The sequence below is a fragment of the Heliangelus exortis genome, chromosome 2, assembly GCF_036169615.1.
Source record: "Heliangelus exortis chromosome 2, bHelExo1.hap1, whole genome shotgun sequence".
Classification (NCBI taxonomy): domain Eukaryota; kingdom Metazoa; phylum Chordata; class Aves; order Apodiformes; family Trochilidae; genus Heliangelus; species Heliangelus exortis.
The window spans coordinates 57,799,708-57,823,385 of record NC_092423.1 but is presented as its reverse complement, the minus strand read 5'-3'; the positions used below and the strand labels follow the sequence as shown (position 1 = coordinate 57,823,385).

General features: G+C 40.1%; 1 protein-coding gene across 8 annotated transcripts in view; it reads left to right on the top strand.

Moving 5' to 3' along the window:
* Positions 1-22,099, top strand: part of NFATC1 (nuclear factor of activated T cells 1) — a 118,762-nt gene extending 96,663 nt beyond the window's left edge. For 6 of the 8 annotated variants that reach the window (XM_071736290.1, XM_071736289.1, XM_071736288.1 and 3 more), the window contains 2 exons: positions 12,919-13,069; positions 19,546-22,099. In XM_071736290.1, the coding sequence (XP_071592391.1) occupies positions 12,919-13,069; positions 19,546-19,552 (158 nt within the window). In that variant the 3' untranslated portion in view covers positions 19,553-22,099. The remainder of the gene's footprint in view (positions 1-12,918; positions 13,070-19,545) is intronic. The other 2 variants (XM_071736287.1, XM_071736293.1) reach the window with 1 other exon arrangement.
* The last annotated feature ends 1,579 nt before the right edge of the window (positions 22,100-23,678 follow it).

Here is a 23,678-nt window from a genome sequence, read left to right as displayed (position 1 = left end):
GCTGTCCCTCAGGCCCAAGCAGTCAAAGGCTGGAACTTCCTGAAACTGCTAGAGTTGATGCAATGCAAGTTCACATTGTGCAGAAAGAGTCCAAGCTTTGACTAAATGTGTCTCATCCAGAGACTACACGAGGTCTCTGAGAAATGGGGCCCTGGAAGGGCCACCAGAGATGGAATGGCAGCTCTGGTCCAGCCCCTGAGTTCCTAGGCAACCTTGTAGAATCATGGAGTCATTTTGATGGCAAAAGACCTTTAAGATCATCAAGTCCTAGCACGCTGCCAAGTCCACCATTCTTTGAAACAGTTCTCAGTGATTTTTGCCTATGTTTTCTTCCTTGTGAGCTATGCCTATGTTACTTTCCTTGAAAGTATGTTAGGATGAAACAAGACCTTATTGAAGAGCCAAAGTAAAAGAAGCAAAGATGATACCAGGGCAGAAAATACCATCAGCTACAGGGAGACTATACCTTTTGCATCAGTGGACAAACGGTAGCAATATCTTCTTGAGAGGATTTTACAGGAATTTTCCCATTTTTTCCAGAAACCCAGGTTGGGCCTTTACAGGCCAGACAAGCAGAACTATAGTCTTTTAAAATCAGAGTCACAATTGGGTAAGTGTGTCAGTTCACCACTTAGTGGGAACTTGCAGACCTCCATTGTTGCCAGAAAAATTGCTGGCTTCTGCCCTACTTGGCACATAGCCAGAACTGTAGAGCTAAAGACAACCATCTCCTTTGCAGAGGGTTTAGACTTACTTTTTGCAATCCAATATCCCAGATACTTCACACTATTTTGATGGCAAACTCAAGTCCTAAAGATGAGCCAGCAGTGCTGAAGTAAGGGAAAGGTTTGCCAGAAGGACATGCTAATGTGAAAGCATCTTCTTGCACTATTTTAGTAGCTAGTTTACAAGTCCAGAGATAGCTGCAGTCCCCAGCTGAGTCGGGGCATACTTTCTGGTAGAGCCAGAGCTGTGTGATGGAACTCTAGGATGCTCAGTGCAAGCAGGGGCTCTGCGTGGGGCTGCACCCTGGCAAGAATCAGGCACAGCATGGGGATTGGGGAGCTTTGTGACAAGTGCAAGCACGTGTGTCTGTGTGTACACATTTGTAGTATTTAGGGAACATACTAAAAAAAATAGAACCTTTGTCATGGTGCTGTAGCATGGTTACCAAGCATTTTAAAGTTTCAGACTTGTACTATGGGTGTGAAGCTACCTGGTGGTGTAACTAGAGTGAAAGAAGGCGAAGATGAATTTGGAAGGAGAGGGGAAAGGGTTAGTGTGGGTGTGAGAGGAGTTTCTCTAGAACTGAAATGGTAAAAAGGTGTAGTAAAAGCTGAGAATTCTACTGCCATGGGAAAGTGTTATCTGAAGAATACCTCACTTTGCATCAAAGTAATTCAAGTACAGAGAAAAATGAGAGGAGATGATGGAATGAGCCATGTTCTCATTAAACTATTATATTATTGGAGAGTGTATCTGAGCAGTAAGGAGTCAGAGGAGCCTGTCTGTTTATCTATATTGATCTGCAGAGAGATATAAATGTATTGAGGTAGGAGGTTTTGGTGTTTTTATGATAAAAAAGAAGTGCTAGAAGTGGGAGAAGTGATCAAGCCTTTGACAAGGCAGAGTAGGATTTGTAAAGCTCATTTTCAAGGTTGTACAACTGAAGAATAAGTCAGGAAATCCCTTTACTTTGCAACTTTCGAAAGATGGCATTCAAATTGTATTTAGGACATGATCCAAATGCCATGAAAATTTTTTCCATCAACTTTGATGGATGTTCTGAAACAGAATGTCCTAAATCGGGGAAAATATCAGAGACACAAGTAAATTAACAGAAGAATCACTGTATTAAAAAAAAAAACAACAACAATTAGAGCCAACTATTTTTAAAAATAAAATTAAAAAAAATAAATTAAATTAGAAAAAAATTGAACATCTACTCAAGTTTCCAAAGGCATATTTAATATTAACTTGGGAAAAGCACCTGGACTGAATGGTGTCTCATCAAGAATCTCTTAAGTGTTTCCAAACCAAAATCATTCTGGCATGTAAAAAAATATGAAAAATCCATTCAACTAAAAAGAAAACTCCTCTCTCAACCTTCCCTACCAATTAATTTTGTTATGGGGAATATCACCATTCTAAACCAGAGAAGTGACACTGTGTGTGTTTATGTATCATCCCCTTTTTTGTTGATTTTTAAGATCTAGTACCTGCCCTTGTGTAACAGCACAATTAGCTAACAGCAGGGTAGAGTTTATTACGATAAATAATATTTTGTATTCAAGCATTCAGCACAGAGGAGAGTTTGAAAAGTTAACTGACAGTTGGTAGAGATGCCAGATTCCCTTCAAATAAATCTACAAATGGAATAACTATTTCTTTGGGTTTTTGGTGGAAATTTAGGGGAAAAAAAATCTGCTTTTGAAACTTGAAGCAAACTTATTTTCTTTTTTTATTTGAGTCCATAAGATGGTAGGAGACAGGACTGCCCATGTCAGATCGTGTGAATCTTTGGTCAGTCAGCTGAGAGATCAGCCAGCTGTATACCTGTTGTTTCAGTGGCTATTTATGGTTTCTCTAATGATGAAATCTAGATTTCGCAATGACCAAAGTGGTTTCTCTGCTGTCAGTTAAAACCTAATTTCAGAGAGTAGCTGGCAGATGCTTGTGTTGCCAAACGAGGCTGTGTCATTCTTTCTGTTGTGCATGGTCCCCTGAACAATGTGCTTATTTTCTCAATAATGTTGGTGTTCAGAAAGTTGTCTGAAGACAGATTTAAATTTCAGATGAAAAAGGTTCATTCAAGGGAAGCCTCACTGCAGGGGGAAAACCCCCACACCTTGACACAGTAAAATGATTGCCAGAATTCTTCAAGATATCTAAATAGGAATATTTCTCATGACATGGGAAAAGACTTACAGATTTTATATTGCTGCTGAAAAATTAAAATCTTAGAGTGGGAGAACTTACCTTTGATTTTACTTGATAGAGACAACTAGGATAAGTCAGCATATATCCATCTGTATGGAGTGCAGCTGCATTGTTTTCTACGTGTTCAGACCATCAAACCATTTATTTAAGAATGAACATCTAAGCTGCGGGGAAGAGTCTTCTAGCTACAGCCTTATTTGAGAACACCCCATTTTAAGTACAAGCAGACATTTCTGTGTTTCCTTTTCTTTTCCTTTACAGCCTTTATTTATATTGTGCATCTGTACCTCACATGCCAGTGGAAATCAGGAAAGGAAATTAATTTGTGTGAATAGACTTCATAAAATTCATTATTTACCAGTAATGAAATCCTGGTTTGCAGAATGAGAAATAATAGGGCTTTTCCAAAATATCTTAATCCTTGGCTATGATTAGTGTCATAAAACGAACCATTCTTTCCTATGTGTCTGAAGTCCAAACTGCTCCGTGTAGCTATGTGATATTCTTTCCAGTCACATGTCAGTAAATAATTGCAGTGCTGCTCTTTACTCTGCCTCCAACCTTCACTCGCCTTTCTTGAACAAAAGCTGAGAATTGTGACAGATTGAAGTCCTTCTGTGATCTGATCTAGTCTAGTTTGAAAGGAAGATTGATTAATCTTACCCCCAAATTCCTTAACCAGTTCACCATGAATGTTCTGCTTTAAAAGCATATGTAATGCAGCACAGCCATAACAGTGGTTAAAACAGGATTAGGCAATGCCTACGTATTTTCTCACTGTTCATGCTTTTGCAGAAATAGAAATTCACCTTCTTTTTTTGTGATATTTTGGCTGAAAAAAACCCATTTTACCTAGTTTATATTTTGTGAGTTAGGCCAGAATATTGTCTAGTCTGTTTGAACTTGGCCAGTTTGTGTAATTCTAGTTGTTACTACTTGTATGTGAACCAAGGATGATTCTTGTTTTATAGGAGCCTCTTCTGAGGATGGGAAGAACCAAGTAGATAAGAACATCTTGTTTTAGCAATTTAAAATTGGCAGCTGAGCTGTGTACTCAACAAAACAAGGATTTTTAGGCCTAGATAAATGGTTTAGAATCTAGAAAAGAAAGAACACATGCAACTAAAACCCTGTGTATCATTTTCCACTATTACCTTGAAAGTGGGTAGGGCTCTAGGATCAAACTGTGACTGCATGCATATGCAGTAAAGCCAACACACTGAAGTAAATACAGAAATGTTCTTGTCCTCTTTCAATGACAGGAATCAGAAGTGAGTCTGGTGGCATCAGAGAAGTTGTGTATGCTTCAAAATTCAGGCAAAGTAAGAGAACAGATCTACTTGTCTGCTTCCTGTATCAACATTAAAACATTTCCAATAATCTTTAGGGAGTAATGAGCAAAATAGGATGTTTATAATGCAGTGACAGTTTCTTCCCTGCCAAGCCATCAGTGCCATACCTTGTGCATTTATAAACCACTTTTACGTGTCCGTAAATGTGATGCAAAGCCCACTTAAGTGAATGGGAATTCTTCTGTTGTCTTGTTTGCTTTTTGGATCATGTTACAACTTATAATCAAGAGAATCTATCACTTAGTGTTCCTTTTAAAACTCCTGAATTTAAAAAAATGCATTAAAATCTCTAATACTGGATGAAAATTTAGAGGCACAAAAGTTAATGCAGACACAAGTTACAGTTCCCAAAGTAACCCTAGAAGATTATATTATATTGATATGTAAAGGTTAACAGCACATACACTAGTCTGAAATATCTGCATTGTGCATGCAGTGTCACTGACTTGCAGGGTTTTAAGAACTCTTCTGTTGTTTGGATGTGCTGATATTTAAAGCAGTGTTTGTGTTGGTTACACGGCCTAGGCCAAAGGGATCTCCAGAAACCCTACGTTCTTGCACATTGAATAGTGTATATTTTGGGTGAAAGCACCATGCCCATTTCTGTTTCCCTTTACGCCAGTAGGAAAGAGAAATTTCTCTCCTGGAGCAGTTGTTGTGGAGGTATGTAAGGTCCCTTTCTGCCATCTCTTGAGTTGCTGTACTCCTTCCGTAAGGAGACAGCGATGACATTGAATCGTGCATTGTCCATAGAAAGTAGAATAAATTCAACAATTTTCCATCTTCTGTGAAGTTTTTCAGTGAGGCATGGGGCCTTCTTTACGTGTGCATAGCTTTCTGTTGTATCTTTCCACAGACAGCCATGACAAAGAGAAAGCATGAAAGCTTCTAGGGCAGAACATTCATCCTTGCTTATCTGGCCCTCAGAGACATTAACTAATCAAAGAATAATACTCCATACAATAGGACAAGTGCTATAAAGCTACCTCTGTTATCCCAGTGAACATAGAGACTTATCATTCCCATGACCATTTTACAGCATTTATTTTCTTTTGACAACAACATCCATAGCCTACCGTGCTATCAATTCCAACAATGAATCTGATGCTGGCTCTGTATGTTATCGGCTCCCTAATAACTGTCTTTTTTTCTTCTTTTTTTTTTTTCTTTCCCACCCCATTTGTGAGAAATTGTCCCCTGGAGCTCTTCTCTATCAGGCCCCTGCAGCTGCTGTTATTTTTGATATGGCAGGAAGTAGGTACCGGAAAACAGTGAGAGCTCACAGTGCTCAGAAAAATCTAGAAATTCCTCTGATTTGCCCCAGGGTCTGGGTCCAATAAAAGCTGGAAAAAAAAAAAAAAAAAAAAAAAAAGAAAGAGGGAAAAAAAAAAAGAAAAAAGAGACAGGGGAGTATTGGTGGGTGGGAAGGCCCAAATTGAGAACTGCTTCTGGGCTGCGTGTGTCAGGAAGAAGAGTTTTAGCCTTCTGTGAGGTACTGAGGGAGATGTTTGACATGGCCATGCTGCAAGCCAGGGAGCACTTGGCTGGGAGAGATGTTCCACACCATTGGAGTGGCAGAGCTGGGGCCAGCATGTGGGCAGCCCTGAGCTGGCAGGTGCTGCTGCCGGTACCTTCCATTGGCAGTGCAGAAAATCCCCTCTGGCCTCCCCAGGGACTTGCATTTCTAAAAGTTCTTCCCTTTTCTCTGCTCTCCCCTCTCGTGTCCGGTGTGTGCCCCTAAAGCAGATCAGCTTACCATTGGGCTCCCATAAATGTTTTTAGCAGCACTTAGCAAAGGGTGCCAGACAAAGTTACTTGTGGAAAGTCACCAGAGCAAGACAACTTACATCACTACTACTATAATTATTGTTGTTACTACTGCCATTACTATTGTTATAATCATTTTACAGCTCAAATGGGATACTTCTTAAATCTTCTAGAAAAAGACATTTTTAGACACTTTGAGTACTTTTAAAAACTTTCAACCCTGGAAATGACTTCTAAAAGAAAAGAAAAAAAAGAAAAAACTATCAAGAAAAACACCTCCAAACGTTTTGGTTCAGCAAGTGGCTTAGAAAACAAAACATCACCACCTCCATACACAAAGGCATACATGGAAAAGATACTACCTTTAGAACTGGTTTTAATAAAGAAATCTTCCTCTTTGCCTCTGTAGATAAGGAGGAAGATGTCTGCCCACAGACAGCTCACACCATTAGCAATCTAGTTAACATCTGCAAATGTTTTAGGGAAAGAAATTACACTTTGAGACATTTATTTTTTAATTACGGGCTCCAGATGAGATTTGTTAGAGAAGGGAAATGTATCCCATAGCGACTGATGTCAATAGCAAGCAGTCCCTAAAGCCAGCCAGGATTGGGAAAGCCATGCTGTTTGCTGCTCTTGGCACTGCTCCCTGCTTTCACAATGTCAAACTTAGAACTGCCTTTATATGCACTTTCCATTTTTTTTTCCACAGTAGCTGTTGCCAGCAAGCTGTAAACTACCGTATATCACTCAGATTTAAGAACCTGAACTTTAAAACAAATTAAACTCTTGTTGACATTGTAATAAAAATCAGAATCGAACTGAACAGCTCAGTAAAATTGCACTTCAATTATTTTATAGATTTAAGATTGTTTTCTAGGATTCCCAGACTCCCAGTACAGCAAAGTTATTTCCTCTTGGCAGATGTCTGGAAAAAAAAATCATTGAATGGATAAAATTATGTGGTAGACACTAGATTGAAGCCTAAAGGGAGGAAATGGTGTCTCCCCAGCACCTGTAAATATTTGCTTTGTGTCTTTACCAGAAGAGCCTTTCGTCTGTACTCTGAAAATAAAAAATTTCAAGGTATTTATTTTGTGAGTTTTTAAGAAAATAGAATTTTCAAAATAAATACCCGGTTCCCAATAAGGTGTTTATTTGGTTTTGAATGAGAATGGCAAATGGGGGTCTGACCCACCCTTCAGAATCGTGTCCGAATGCAGGAAAATGCGTTCACTGCACAAGTACTTCCGGTCTCTGGCCTCTGCTTATCTTTCATTTCTCTACTTAGAAGTTAATGTTGGGTATTCTTTTTATTTTTTTTTCCCTATTCTGTAAAATGGAAACAGAGGTTTCCATCCGATTAATTATCAGGTTTCCATTCTTTATAATGTTTCCTCTTAAAGCAGTTTGGAATGAAAGTATTTCAGAAATGTTAGACAGAAGCTACTGCAGATAGTAGTTTGTTTCATGTAATTGTGTGTTGCACGAGGTACTGTGCATAAGAAAGGCTGTTGAGCGGAGCAAACAAGGATCATTTTGTGCAATCTTTCATCAAAACCCTTGTTGCATCTAATTTTTTTTCCTTTCATCACATCAGTGAAATGTCCTTTACTTTCTGTGAAGCCCCAGCTTGGGAAGTGTTGCATCCCCAGGGTCTTTAGTGAGAGCTGAGCACACTTGCTGGGTCATGTTCATACCTTCTGTCACAAGGATGCTTCTAAAGATGAGACAGATGTTGCACATTTGTAAGCCCACAGCTAGGTCCCGGGGTCTGCATGTTCTGGCTGAACTCTTCTGGGAGATGCTTTTCCTTCCAAGCTATGTGCAGTTGTGTGGATTTTCCAAAGCTGCTGTGTTGGCTCTCTGTGTTCACCTCCTGATCTGAACTGGCTGACTTGACCTGACTGAATCTCACGTAAGCAGCCAGGTTTTTTCACTGTAGCATTAATAAAAAATTTAAAGCTACTCTTGAGTTACTGTTAAAGCTCTTCCACTCATTTTGTTGCCTGGACTACATCTCCAGGTGCAGGCCAGATTCGTACTGGAGTTTGGCTGCTGCCAGATCACAGCGCAGGCCGTGGAAGCACACTGCCAATTACTCAGAAAGAGGCAGAAAAAAGGCAGAAAAAAGTCTGTCACACATTTCAAGTGGTTGCTTGGAAAGTGTAATGCAAACATTCTAAATAAAATTTCAGGTCCTTAACTGTGCTTAGGACATGAGTGTTGTATGCCTGTGTTTCTCAAGTTCCTTTTTCCTTGTTCTCTAGTGCTGGCTGCAGGTTTGCCATGCTTCATTCTTAGGGCAGAATAAATTTCCTCTCATGGAGAGCACTGAGGTTCAGCACAGTTCTTGTGTCAAGCACTGTGCTGCAAGAGGGAAGTTTTCTTCTTACCTGGAAGCCTGGCTGTGATTCTTAGAGAATTTTTGCAGCCATATCTGGTGGTTTTTCTTTTGTTGACATTGCTCTGTCTTTCAAGCCTAAGGAGCCATTCTGCAGCTTAACAGAGCATGTGGGAGAAGGCAAAAGAGGAAAAGACACTTTGCCATGTTTGCAGCTCAGTTGCGGTGGGTACATATACAAATAAGAGTATTCTTCCAGCTCTAATTTGAGATGCTTGCTATAGGTGGTTTTAGCATCTGAGGAGTACTGAGGTCTAGGAGCTGTCTGGATATGGTGGTTTTCACAGCTATGTCTTCTGTGCTGGGAAGAACACGTAATAGCACCCAGGTGATTGTTTCCCTACTATGGGCCAGCCTGCATTGATCTGTCTCCAGTGTGGCTGCACTAAATCAGCCTTCGGATAAAATCTTCCCAGCCAAATTGGATGGGGTTTATGCCATGAAAAGGTCTTTACCTTGTGTAGTTAGTGTGATGAAAAACTAGTGCAAGAATATCATTAACCACTGCCAGAGCTCTTCTCCAAGGAGCCCTGATGGAGAGGATGTGCATTTCTCTTTGCACTGCAGCACTCCTCAGCAACAGATGCTGCTGTGGTTAAAATAAGATCCTGTGGCATTATATACAGCTCACATTATGCTGGCGACCAAGTTGTCATGCCACAAGCAAGTTTATTGCATGACAATTAGCCTGCATAATTTTTTTGGAAGGCTGTTTTGCAGCCACTGGTGCAGATCCCTCTATTTAGCCCTGCTTGTTTGTCCACTGCTGGAGATAAATATCTGTGTTTGATCAGTTAAGGATTCCCCCCAGCCAGCCAGGCTTTTTCCAGCCTGGCTCCCAGGAGGCTCATAGGTGGATTTCTTTCATCAAAAACATTACAGATTTTATTAGCCCCACCCAAACTTTCTATTCCATCGAGCAGCATGTGGCCACTCACTGAGTCATCTCACATCTCTCGCTTTGTCTGCCATTTATCTGGATTTTGTTATTACCCATTTATATTAGTGTATTTCTTAGGGCGTGGGGGGGAAATTTTTGATGTCTCTAGCAAAGCAGAGCATGCACTTGATTATCCCTTCCTGAGTGGTACCTACAAAGCTCCCAGCAGTATGAACTTCAGGTTTTGGCTGCCTTAGGTAGCATTTGCATAGTTCTTTTGTTACGTGGAAATTTTGTGTTAAATATCTCTATTTTGTTTCCCTTATGAATACTCTTAGGAACATAAGCACATAATTTTGGTTAAAATGTTTTAGGGTTAGCAAAAAAAGTTCAACTTTCATCACAGCCCAGGTGGGAATGTAACCTAACAGTGCTTACCCCCCAAAGCAGCACACAGGCAAATCATATGTTGTATATGTGGCAGCATCCTAGTGTTGTCTCTGCCTGGGTGCCCTGTTTCTTAGATGATGTGAGTAACAGAATTGATCTTTTCTTTTTAGCACATACTTTGAGATTTGCTGAAAGGGTTGTAAAGAGATGATGATGATGATAAGGCAAGTGGTGTTGATTGAGGACAAAAAGTCTTCAGTGCTCAAAAAAACATCAGAGACCCTTTTTCTGCCTGTCTACAGAGTACTTTTAGTCTTGAGACCCAATGTCACTCTACTGAAGTGCATCAGACTTTGAAGCTGGTTGAGAGGGAGAAGAGCTGAGTCTCTTGACCATTCTCTGACATGGAAAGTAAAGGGCACTTAGCAAATACTCCTGTGTGACCCAAGGTGCTTCTTTCTCTCTTCCATTCATTATTTCTTTTCTTTATTTGATATGCCCAGCTGCACATGAGCTGTTTTTTTACAAACAGCAGCACAAGGTGGTTCATTTTGGAGGATTTCAGATGATCACTAGGGGCCACACTATTAATACGTAAAGTCAATTAAAGAGCATACATGCACATCCCATTGATTTGATTTAGAACTAACAAAAGCTTCAGTAATGTGCAATTACAAGAAACTTAATGACCCCGTTATATTGAATGCAACTTCTTTGGCACCTCATATGCTTTGATGAATTGCTCATTATGTGCTATGTTGGAAAAGCTTTTAAAAAGATTAATAATTCTGTAATCGATAGAGCAATTCAGTCTTACTTGGGTTTTTTTAAACTCTTCTTTTTTTTTCATTTTTTCTTTTTAAATCAGTAAGTCATAGAGATTATGGATTCTATATTGCTCCCCTTTTTCCTTCAGTAAACCCAGAAAGATTAGCTTTTCTTCTAAAGCTAATCTGTCACTTTTCTAGCATGTGACGAAACCCTTTCTTGCACAATGTTGAAAGTTCTGCACTGCTATGCAATTACCATCTGAGGTCCAGCTACCAGCAGAAATCACTGGTGCTGTGTGCACACAGAAGGCTCCTTGGGCAGGAGGTCCCCAAGTAGCAGCCTCCAGCATTGGACTGATGGCTTTGTAGCATGGATCAGACCCTCTCCCTCTCTCCCATTGACTATTTGTAAGTTTCAGGAGCTGCCAGACCTTGGGATCATCAGGTGGGCTTTAATATTGCTTTTCTATCTGTGAGATACTTTGAGAGCCACATGTTTCAAATGTTGTTCAAGCTGCAGTTGACTGGCAGTAGGGAGGAACAGTAAAACAGCAAACCTTGTGGGATAGGAGTAGAAATGTGAGAGTAAAAAGGAAAAAAAGGAACGTTCCATTTCTGTTACATTTCAGGGTTTAATAAATACTGCCAGAGAGGTCTGGAGGCTAAAACACAGGCTAATGCAGAAGTGCTTTTAATTTGTTTTGATTTTGGATCCACTGTTGTCATGCTTTGGGGCATGATTCACGAGTTCTTAATGTTGGAGTCTGACAGCACTATTTTACCTTTGGGCACTGACTGGAAAGTAAAACCAATCACCAAGATCCATTTGTATTAGTGTATGACTTATGGGGGGCGCTAATTTTTGGTGTCTAGCAAAGCAGTGCATGCACTTGGTTATTGCTTACTGACTGGTACCCAAAAATCTTCCAGCAGTACCAGCCTCAGGTTTTGGCTGACTTAGGTAGCATTTGCGTAGTTCTTTTGTTGTGGAAATTTTATGTAAAATGTAAAACATGTCTGCTTTGTTTCCCTTACAGTTTCTCCTAGGAACATAAACACATAATTTTGGTTAAGTTGTGGTTTATTTGTCCATTCCTCAGCCCTGCCCTCATGCATATGTGTGTGTGTGTGTTAAATGTGTCTTGTATCATAGCAGGGCAGATCCTGAAGCCTCTGTGCAGTCCAGACACAGCCACTCCAGGCAAGATTGGCCTCTGAAAATCCCTGTTGACTATCTGATTCTTTGCTATAAAAGCTAAACCAGGTGTAGCACAGCCATCCACAGATTGAAAACAAGCTAAAGTTTAGACTTCAGTCTGCTGGGAATCACTGTGGCTCTGCTGATTCCCAGTGCTAATTCCCAGTAACTGGGGAATTCATCCCGAAGTATTTGCAGAGCAAGAGATGCAGGACTTCCCTGGATTTGCATATGGGAGAAATGAAACCAATCAAGGCCCAGGAGTTCTGGTGTGGTATAATGAGACTCATTTAGTCTGGGCACGTAGTCAAGAGCCTTGGTAAAATTACTGCTACAGTGCTGTCATCACACTGCAGCAAGTAACTTTTCCCATTAGCCTTCCACAGGGCAACCGCTGTGGGAGATACTGCATTTTTTGGAGTTGTTGAGACAAATAAGGCAGAGGGTAGAGCAGGCAGGAAAATGACTCTATGTTAAAGGCTGTCATGCACCACAATACCATCCATCACGCCAAGCCAGTGTTCATATGGGAGGATCATGTTTTATTTAAACCTGCTACTTGTTGTCACTCACTTGCTCCACTGTCCTATTCCCTCTTTCCAAAAATAGCATGCCCTATGGTGGTATCTTATTATGATTAAACAGATAAAAATAAGTTTAAGGTTTAAACACATCCAGGACATCTGAGGTAATACAAGATCTGACTTCTTTATGGAATATGTGAAGTTATATTTTCCATTGCTTCACGAGACTTGTTTTATTTGTTTTTTCATTCAGTAAGCTTTAATGTGATCTATAGTTTTGCATTACAGGCTGGCACCTCAGGAATTTTAATCACGATTTTCTGATATTTTTTTTTTTATTATTCACAGGACAATACTCACTATGTTTGAAAAAAGAATTTCTCTAGGGCAGCCCTATTGTTTTCACTGATTTAAGTAGCAGCCCTGTGTTGTTTGTTGCAGTTTTCATACGTCAGAATGGACTGCTTCCTATTAGTAGTGAGGAAGTACGTACCCTGATAAAAACTGTTGGATTTTACTTGTGTTATGGTGGTTTTAGCAGGAGCTTCATTTCTTTATTTTCTGTATATGTGCCTATATTTAGCCAGTTTTCTCTTCAAATAAAATCTGTACATGGAGATAAGGGAAAAACAGCTTTTCCTTCTTTATTTCTCCTTCCTCTGCATTCATTTGCAACTTTGAATTCCTCTTCAGTGATGCTAATATGTGGCATTTCATCTGAAATGAAGGGAATACGAGAGCACAGGAGCCTGATGGAACAAGATGTGGCCCCACTGATGGAAAGATCTGGAAGCAGTAATTATATACCTCAAAGTGAATGTCATACTATGAAGCATTACTACAGGTAGTGTGGTGCCAGTGTGTAACTTGTAGACTCAGTCCAGGATTATCTTTCCCTGTCCCTGTTCAAATGCTGAGTAGTGACAGTGCAGCCTGAGCTGTACCCAGTGGAGAGGAAAACACAGTCCCCACTCCACCATACTGATGAGCAGGGAGCTGCTGCCAACAGTGGAAATTCAAAACACTTAGGGGTACGTCTGCACTGTGTGATGAGCTATGTGGAGACATCCCTGACCTGGGAGACACTGTAGCTGCACCAGTGTAATGCTTGAGCTACTGAATACTGATGGACAGAAAAAATGATGAGCCAAACTGAGGCAGTTTTGCTTCAGGACTGCTGCTCTTTTCTGAAGGTAGCTCAAATGTGACACCTAGCTGTGCAGTTTGACCCATGTCGAACATAGTCCAAACGTGGTATCTAAGCATAGCACCTCATTGCTTGGGCAGTTACACTCACCTGAATTATGAAGCATTATTGTCCAAACATGGCAGAATTTGGGTGTAATTTCACACATGAAGCTTAAAAGATGCAGGTGGTATTACTTGTATTTTCCGTGACGGGCACCAGTCAGATTGCTTTTGTTCCTTTTTGGCAAGAGAACATTACCGCGTCTGAACCTCCTGTTTTGGTTCTGCTCCATGGTATGGATGGTGGTCCCCAGTGGTTGCAAGTAGACATGAAGTAACAATCAAAGGTTAATTAGTCATCCATGGAAAAAAGAGTGACAGGACCCTAAAGGCCTGGGTGTCTTGGGATATGCCATGTGGCTCTTCCTGTTGATAAGGAAACTGAAAACCATCCTGAAGGAGCTGAGCTGATGCCATCACTGTTTACACAGGAACATGGACATGTACAGATCCAGGTCTAGTGAGTCACAAGGTGTCATCTCTGCTCGAAATTTCTCAGTGCCCTTTTGCTTTAACTCACGGCCCTTAAAAAAGAGAGGAGTGCAGGGTTGTGAAGCTGACTTGTGAGGAAGAGACAGCAGTCAGAAATAGGCACAACTGTAAATACAGCCCACAGCTCTGCTATTCAGTCTCTGTGTAGAAACCTCTCTGGGCCACTGCTGAATTGGGTTGAAGACAATTGAAGAACCGTCATCAGCTTCCACAGCCTTCAGTGTGCAATGTGTGAAGAGCCAGCAGACTAAGCCAGCCAGAAACTGGAGCCTTAATGTTACTGCTAACCAAATGAACAGATACAGAATATGTTTTCAAAGTGGCACCATTCCCTCCCACAGCTGTAGCCTCATCTCATTATAATTGTGTATCTGATAGTTCTCAGCTCACCTTCCATTTTTTGAGACTTCTGGAAACATTTGCCTGGAGGAGTACAAAGTCTTCCAATACATGTTAGTGGTCATATACAAGAAAAGTAGAATTCTGCAGAAGCTTTACGAGTTGATGAAATCCATGTACAGCCATGAAATGTTAAAAATATTCAATTTCCTATGAAGTTCATATCTATGTATGGAACCCTTAGTTGTTCAGGTGTGTCCAGCTGTCCTGTTCTGTTCGTTAACCCAAACTGTTGTATTGGTAAGACACTGATTTAGCTAATTAGTAAAGCAAACTTTTCCATTGCTAGGGCATTTAAAAATAAAATTTAATACAAGAAGAAGGAACTCCTTATTAAACTAAAATGTGGTATAACAGCTCACCACATCCTGCTACTGTGGCATCTGCTGTTTAGCAAAGGAAAGGTTCCTCTTTCAGACTCCTTGACAGGTAAAGATGCCACGTAGTATCTGCATTTCTCAGCACTATTGTATTTTGATTTTATGTCAGTGGAAAAGCTGAACATGACAATGGAAAACACCAGTTGATGGAGGGCATTGTGGGGAACCGTAGGTGTTAACTATAAAAGCAACAGTGGCTCCCTTCCTTAAAGCCAGCAGAAAAAACAGTGAAAAAAATCTGATGGCAAAGGAGCTGCAAATGATTGTACTCATCTGTTTCATCTGATAAGGATCAACTTGTTGCTTTAAGGGAAATGTGCTAATCTAGGCATTGAAAATTACACATCTCGTATGCTATCCTAGATCTGCTCCTAAACTATACCTATGGCTTCCAGCAAGCCAGAAAATTCTTTGGATCTCATCTGTTCTGTCTATAAAATCGGTCTTTAGAGTACTCAGTTCAAGTTGTTTTAAAGTGAGTTTACAGTCTTTGCAACCTTTCTTGAAAAAATAGTGCATGCATTCAAAACACAGCTACTCCTGCAGTGGTACTACAGACATGAATGGATGTATAACCAAGCAGCAATGGAGTCAAAGACCAGCATTTGCTTTAGGAACGAAGCTCAAACCCAGGCCAAAATACCTCTGTTCTGTGCAGCACACACAATTCTCTTGTAGTAACAGGTTTGTAAGCCAAAACATCAGCATTCAAGGCAGCAACCATCTGGCTCTCCTCAATTATATAATAAATATTTTATTAGAAAGTTGGGAACTAAGAGAAAAATACCAATTTTTTTTTCTGCATGGGCAGTATATTTTACCTCTTCAGGGAGTTCTGCAGTGGTCCTACAGGACCAAGTGGAGCCCAGTGGATGCTAAAGGGAAGGAGCATGATGAATGGCAAAGGAGATGGTGAACAGGGAAGTCAGCTTGTTCACATGACACATGAATGAAATTATAATGAAAAAAAAGAGAAAGACTTAAAATAATGGAAATTTTTTTTTTTCACTGGCACCCTCAGACTGTGGAATCTCTTGCTGCAGAAACTATGAATGCCAAAACAGCTTCAGAAGGTTGTTAGAAAATTTATAGAAGTAAATTCATCAAAGTTCACTAGAAACAAGGATGCAGTCCTCCTCTTTCTCACAAAGCCCTCCAGCCGAGCAAAAGTGTACTGAGAAGGCTTCACTGGAGATGTGCCTGGTTTCTATGCTCTTTCCCAAAGAATTCACTACTGGCTGTTGTGTTAGATGTAACAGTGATACATCCAGACCAACATACAGAGCACTTCAGCAGATACTTCAGACGGAATTTTTGATGTGCTGTTGGGAAGGACCACCTAGGGTCAACTTACAACAAGAACATTTGATGTTTTCTTGCCAAAAGAAAAAAAAAATCAGTTTTAACTCAAGTTGTAACTCAAACAAAACATTCCAAAACCTTCCATTAGATCAAAAATAGAACACTTCCTAACAGGCAACCAAATATTAGTATGTTTTAGAGTATTAAAAGAAGCAATTTTTTCTAGAAATTTGGAAAAAAAATGTGGATGCTAAAGACATTTGAAATTAATTGAGAAATGTAATCCATATTTCCATGTTGTTTTGACTGACTCAAAACTGCATTCCCCCCCTCTGAGCTGTGGAGGGAAAGAGGAGCATATTCATGAGAGTGCAGCTGGAGGCAATGGGGAGCATCCTTCTAACTGAGCTCAGCAAGTATCACCCAACACACTTCTCGTGTGCTTGCCACCTGTTTTTCCCCCAGTTCCCATCCACCAGAGGATTTTCCTTCCAGCCTCAGGTGCTTCAGTGGGCAGGGTGGAAAAGCCTGCTCTCGGCACACTTCCCCTTTCAGCTCTCATATTTAGTACTCTCTGCTAGCAGTCTGCCTCTACAAGGTTGGCTGCTTTGGCAGATCACGTACTGGGGGCCTTGTGCTTACACACTTGTCCCTTTCTGTAGGTTTTTTCCACTGTGTTACAGGGGAGTTTTTGCATTTTCAGTACTGCAGTGGGTAAGGGGGAACAATTGACAGTGAAATTAAGAGACCTTTGTCTGAGCCACCGTCCACTGTTTGCCATGGATGAGAGGGATGTTGAATGGACTTTTGGCAAGTTTGGCCCCATTTGATTGTGAGATCAAGTGGCAATGGATGCACTTTGATTGGGGCTCAGCTAGTGAGTCCGTGCTGACTTTGCGTAGTGGCTGTTGTTGAACAGCTCTCAGATGGGTGTTACAACCTGAAGACAAAGAGCAGACTTCAGCACTACTCATCAAGGTAGCAGCAGTCCACCTTTGTTAAAAAAGTAACGTCATAAAAATGAGCAATAAAGCCAGAGGTCTAATATGTATCCTGTTGATACAGTAACAAAATTTATCAATAACAAAATTACAAGTGATTTCATCTGGGATCAGATTGGTTTGTCTCCTGAGAGCTGGGGAGAGTGTGACCAAAGGACTGCAGTGGTCTCATGGGCAGAGCCAAGGAGAGATGGTCTCCCAGCTAAAGGGAAAAATCACATCATCCCTAGTGTAAGTCATCTGTCCCACAGCACCTGAGTGACACAGGATTCAGCTGAGGGTATGGGTACCTAATGTGGCTGGAAAAGGCACTTTTGAGTGCCCAACTGATTTTAGAGATTGACCTTTGCCTCTTAGACTTTTATGTCTTGAAGTTGCTTCTAAAATGCTTAGTAACTAAGTACTTTAATATGGGAAAGCTGGGGCTGACAGGATGGGGGATGTTACTTTTTAAAGTTTTATTGATTAAAGCAAATGAGTACCTCAGCATTAGTCTGATATTTGAGATACTGGCATGCTAATCCTGACTGAGGTTGGGAGCTCCTCAGCTGTTTCACCTTTCCATCCCCATCTGTGAAATACCAGTGATACTTAAATTTACATTTTACATAAGAATTTAATGCTTCTACCTGTACAAGCATCAAGAATTATCTTGAGTAGTATCTTAACTTTATTTGCTGTAACAGAAACTTTGAGGGAAGGTTGACTGACATTGTGGCCCATATGAAGATTTGTTTTTGTCAAGTTCAACACCAATATATTATAATGTCTTTTTGTTGTATACCAAATGTTCCCTTGAAAAGTTTATCAAAGAAACTATCTTTACAAAAGCACCATGGAAAAGTCCTCCCACAGAAGTGCACTGTTTGAATTTAAGGCAGATACTCAGTCCCAAGAGCTGTTTGGAGTCTTACACCATGTAAATGGAGTAGCACTTTTTTCTGCCTTCAGATGCAAGTGGAGCAGTCTTTGTCACAGAGCCAGGTTTGCTGATTGAATTTGTTTCTGCAGTTTGGTAATATTAAAGATTCTATAATAATTCTCCACAGCATTCTCAAGAAAAAGTACAGCTTTGTATTCTCATCTCATTTCCATACTGCTCTTAGTTTGCTGCCATAAATTAGTCACCAATACAACTGGTATTTCCTTTCTGAAGTATGATGTGAGTATCCATTGGTTTCCAGAAGTGGTTTCAGAGGCCAGGACCTGTGACACAAATCCTGACTGATTCATGTGTTAACAGTTACTAAAAGTGCAATAAGTCTGCAGGAAAAAAAAAACCAAAACAAACAACAACCAAACAAAATCCTCACTAAAAAAAATCCCACCCCAACTAATTGCTTCAGGAAATTGGTTTTAGATGGGCTTGGTCTTTTCCAGTAAACACATCAAGTTATCATGAGGACTGTGAACTACAGCCCACAAGGAAAGGAAAATGTGGGCTTGTCAGTGGTGCTTCCATGATGTGGGCATGTGTTTCCCACTTCCAGCAGTGTTAGGGAAGCTCAGAAGCAGGAATAGCCCTACTGATGGCATTTTGTCTATCTTCATGCAGTCTCTGCAGGGAGGTGGAGTGGAAATAATAGGAATGTTGTATAGACCACTGTAGATGGTCTTCGCCAGGTTCAGTCATTTCCTGGCCATCTGCCAAAAATCACAAGCTGATAAATGGACATAATTGGAGTGTGAGAAACTGTATTGCTTGATGATCTTCAGGGGAGGGGGAAAAGAATGAATGAAGACTTGTGAATAAAGAAAAAAAACTTTATCAGTGGAGGTGCAGTCTGACTGGCTGATGCTGAAATAGTAGACCTTGGTTATCTTTTCTGTGCGGTAGGGGCAAAGACTGTGTGTCCAGCATGTTGGTGACATGAGAGAAAGGTATATGTTTGCATGTGTTACCAGCTCCAAGGGATGGGCAAGCACACAACAGTTTCTCTTTTTTTTTTTTTTTTTTTTTTCCTGGTGTCATCCTACAGTGGAAGAAAGTCAGCACATGAAGTTGTAGTCTGTATCGAGGCATCACAGCTGCATACACCCAGGCTCAGTGGCTGGCAGCTTTCTGCCATCAGCACCTACCTTGTTGAACATACTTTCCATACAGTGATTTTTATGGAAAGTGTACCTTATTCTAAGATTTTTTTTGTTTCTCTTTGCTTTACATTTGCAAGCCAGTTCTAGAGCAAATGAAATGTTTCATCTGTAACTGATTTGAAATGTTAAATATGTCTGATGTAATCAAGGACCTGGGATGCTGCTGTTCTTGTGATGTCTGGTGTTACACAGTACTTAGCATGTTGATAACCTTGGTTAATGGTGGTGTTTTGCACTGTGATCAGCCTGTACTAGCTATCTCGTGATGTCATGCTTACTGATCAGAGCTGTACTGATGTCATCAAGGAACCGATGCAAGTTTGGGGGGCCCATGTACTGAAGACACCTTCCCGAAGCAGTGACATGCTAATTGATTCCTTTTCTCTTGTCTTCTTTCTTTGCAGTAAATGAAATTATAAGGAATGACCTTTCCAGTACCAATGTCCATTCATAGCTTTCAATACTGGCCTAGTATGAAACCCCCACACACTTTTGACTTAAGTGGTGTGTCAGCTCTGAATAAACTGAAGACATTGTCTGGTACCACTCTGATCTTCCACCTTACCGAATGTCAGGAACTGAAGATTTACCTCTTGCTTATGAAGAAGTAACTTCTCAACTTCAACTGATAAAACAGCTTCTTTAAAGAAAATCATCTCAAAAGGGAGAGAAGGAAGTATGCTTCAAGATGGCACATTTCATGGGACAAAACTAGGAAATCCATCAAAATCTGACTGCTTCTTCCCAATACTGATCTTTTTTGCATGGCATCGCTGGAGTACAGCCCTGGAAGTGCCTTATTTTACCAAGTTGTGGCATCAGGGCGTTTTAATAAGCTTTGAATTTGCTACCAGTGTTGGTAGGTACAGAAACTGTAGAGCTTGCATTCTGCAGTGGTATTTGAAAAAAAATCCATAGGAATCTGCAGCAAAGTAGGGAGAGCAATCCCTACTCCAGTAAAATGCGTTTATGAATTACAGAATTTCTTCAGCTTTTCCTCTGCTGTAATGTACAGCCCGTTGCCTTATTCTCAGTGCATTTCAAAAGCCTCTCTATTTGTCATCTCAGTTTTGTTTTGTGTATTGTCTTGATTATGTGGTAATTAATCATAGGGTTGTTAGTAGCAGCATGTTAAGATTTTGATTTTAATCTGGCTTCAGTCATAGCACAAGTGAGTTAAAGAGCACAAACTAAAAAAGGTTGATGGACAAAAAATCGAAATCTATCTATTACATGGTAGATGAATGTGTATGCATGTACATACATACTAGTATATATGCATATATTTATATATGACAAATAATATAGATGATTGCCTAGTGAGGGCACTGGATTTAGCAATAATTTCAAGTTCTGAGAATGCATTTCAGATCCACAACAAATATTTCATCTACTTTTTGGGAGGGTTTGTTGCACCTAAGGCAGGTATGCATTTTCTTTCCTCATACAGTTAAGCAGGCACTTTAGATAGGCAAGAAGGATGCATACAAGATACACGTTACTTACCAAATGACAAAATAGTCATAGTAACTGTAAATACCATTATGGAAGAATGTAAAATATTTGTTCAGTTATAATGTTATTATTCCGCAGAAGCCTTATAACTCTGTGATACTTGTATTAAAAAGAATATTACCAAAAACCCACGAAGCTTTAATATGCAGCGCTGGATAGTGTGTTTTCACATTAGCTAATATTTTTGGAACTACAGGTAGGCATGTAGTGTAGCCTTTAAAATTGTATTTTTTACAGTCAACTGCTTATTATATATGCCTAGCAACGACCTACTACTTCATATAACCAAAAAACTAAAAACAAAAGTAAAATAAAATAGCATGACTTAAATTAAAGATGTATTAACATTAATATTGTGCCTTAGGAATCTGTGCCCCCTTCTGGAAAAACACCTGAACTACACTTCCATGCTGAGGTGGCTCCATAACCCTGATGCAATGAAGATTGAACAGGTTTCACAAAAAGGTGAAATCCTCCTAAGCGTTTTAAAACATTATTCTGTATAATGATGTCTTACTTTCTTTAGGAAAAAAAGTAAAGCCATATTTGTCATATTTGCACATTACTGTGAAGACATGAGAATATAATATGGCTATATGTACATAATATGCTCTTATTGGTCATTATAGTAGTCTGTTATTCCTAACCTGTTTAATCCCAGTTATTTACCCTTTATTTAGCATTGTAGACAGTGCATGAAGCATTTTTATAGACTGCCAAATGAAACGCTAAAAAGTTTGACAGATGTCAGCTTGACTTGTAGCTAGAAAATAGATTCAATAAAGCAAAATGTTTTGCTGGAAGCTAGTCTTAGAGTGGTTCATTTTATGTTATCTTGAAAACTATTCTTTTGTCATATAAAACAAGAATTTTTACATTATATACATATATATAAATATATATCTCTGTCTCTTCTATTTGAAGCTGTTTGCATCCTGCTGCATTCTGCTAATATAACCATCTTAGTATGGAAGTAAAGTCTCTTGTCAACAGACTCTTCTTTATTTCCCCCCTCCATTTAAAGACATTGCTGCCACGGAGACAAGATGATATGTGATATAATTCTCAGATTTTACTGTCTCAGTATTTCAGAAATGTCAACAAAGTGTGCATGGAAGAATCTCAGGTTATGCCAAAGCATTACTTTATTCATAAACATGAATACCTTGGGTGAAGCTTTCATGATACAGGATGATATACAAAGACAAACTCTCCACATGTTCACATTTCAGTAGTAATTTTAGCAAGGTTTTCAACTGTATGGTTTGGTCATGTTGTACCTCCTTCATCCTTAATTTTATTTTCCTCTTTAAGCTGTTTTGGGGAAAAAAACCAACCAAACAAAAACAACCAACAAAAAGCCTGTTACTTTTAAGCCTGGATAATGGAAGATTATGCATCTCTTGTATATGTATTCATAAAATAAAAAGGAAAGCAGAAATATTTCCTGTATGAGACTGCTGTCTTGTTTTTGCACATGTGTTACGGTTGTTGCTGTCAGTTTATGGAAATGGTTTTCATCAACCTTTTTTGAAAACAAAGCAAAACCCCACAATGCTTTGAACTTACACTTTAGTCCTTATAGGGATGTCCAGAAATACTTTTGTCAGGCATGAATAGTTCCCTCTGGGTGAATTTTAAGTGATGAAACAAGCTGTTTTATTAATATCGCAAAAAAGTACTGGCTTCTGTATCTATTACTTGGACAATAGTTTCTTTTGCTCTCCCTGAACTATTTGTGAAATGCACAGGTTGCTAGGGGTAGGCTTTGGAGCTGTGTTCTTCTGTGTTGTAGATAGAAGAGAGATTTTGGTTAGGCTGAAGCCTTTGGTAGCCCTGCGAGGAGAGGGCTGCCCACAGACTGGCAGAAGGGGATGGCTTGCCAGGAACTGCAGGTGTCTGATGGAGTCGTACAGAGAACCATATAAATCCCACTCCCTGAATGCCTCTGGTGCTCTACCTGCTCTACCTGGAAAGACAAGGGGCAGCAGGAGCATTTCAGCTTAGTCAAAGGTGGGCTGAACACCGATTTGGATTTCTAAGCACTTCATCAGGTGGTGCGGTTGTAGGTACCAATGTGACATCTGATGGGCCAAATCATACAGAAGTGCTGGAGAAACTTGAGTTTCTTTCGTTTTTCTGGAGAGGACAAGGGGAAATGGTTTAAAATGTGAAGAGGAGCGATTCAGGTTAAACATTAGAAAGAAATTCTTTCTTGTAAGGATGGTGAGACATTGGCACAGGTTGCCAAGGGAAGTTGTGGCTGCCCCCTCCCTGGAAGTGCTCAGGGCCAGGTTGGATGGGGCTGTGAGCAGCCTGCTTGAGTGGGAGGTGTCCCTGCCCATGTAGGGAGGGTTGAACCTAGATGATCTTTAAGGTCCCTTCCAACCTTAGCCATTCTATGATTCTAAAGTAAGTACAACAACGTGCCCTACCCCAGTGTCCTGATTTAGGTAAGCATGTTTCAAAAATTAAAGAAAGAGGAAACACAAGTACACATTTAAGCCTTTGTTGAGTGAAGGCTTTTCTCTTCCTTGGGTTTCTCTTCCTGTGAGCAGGTGTCACATCCTCCTCACTGTCCCAAGGCCTGTCACAGGCCCTGTCCAGAGCCTTTCTGGGGCTGCTTCCAAATCCCTTGCAATTTAATGAGAGGCAGATGATCCAAGCCCATTAAAACCTAGATACAGCCCAGCTTTTCAGAGATCAGTCAAAACAGTCTTTCTCTGCTTCTCTATCTGGAGAGTGGGAGAGTGATATTTACTCCTCGAGTACAGCATGACCCATATTGTTGAGATTCCTGGAAAAAGGAAAATAAAGAAAATTCCTTCATAAATTCCCTATGTCTCCTGGAGATGGTGACATCATTTTTGTACCAAAGCAAAATGTCTTGTCACAAATTGAATTCGCTCAAGCTGTACACTTTGGTCACTCTGCTACCAGGCTTCCACCAAGCTTCCTTTTTCTCTCATTTTCACACATCCCCTCCTCACAGCACAGGAGACCCAAGCACAGCTATATAAAC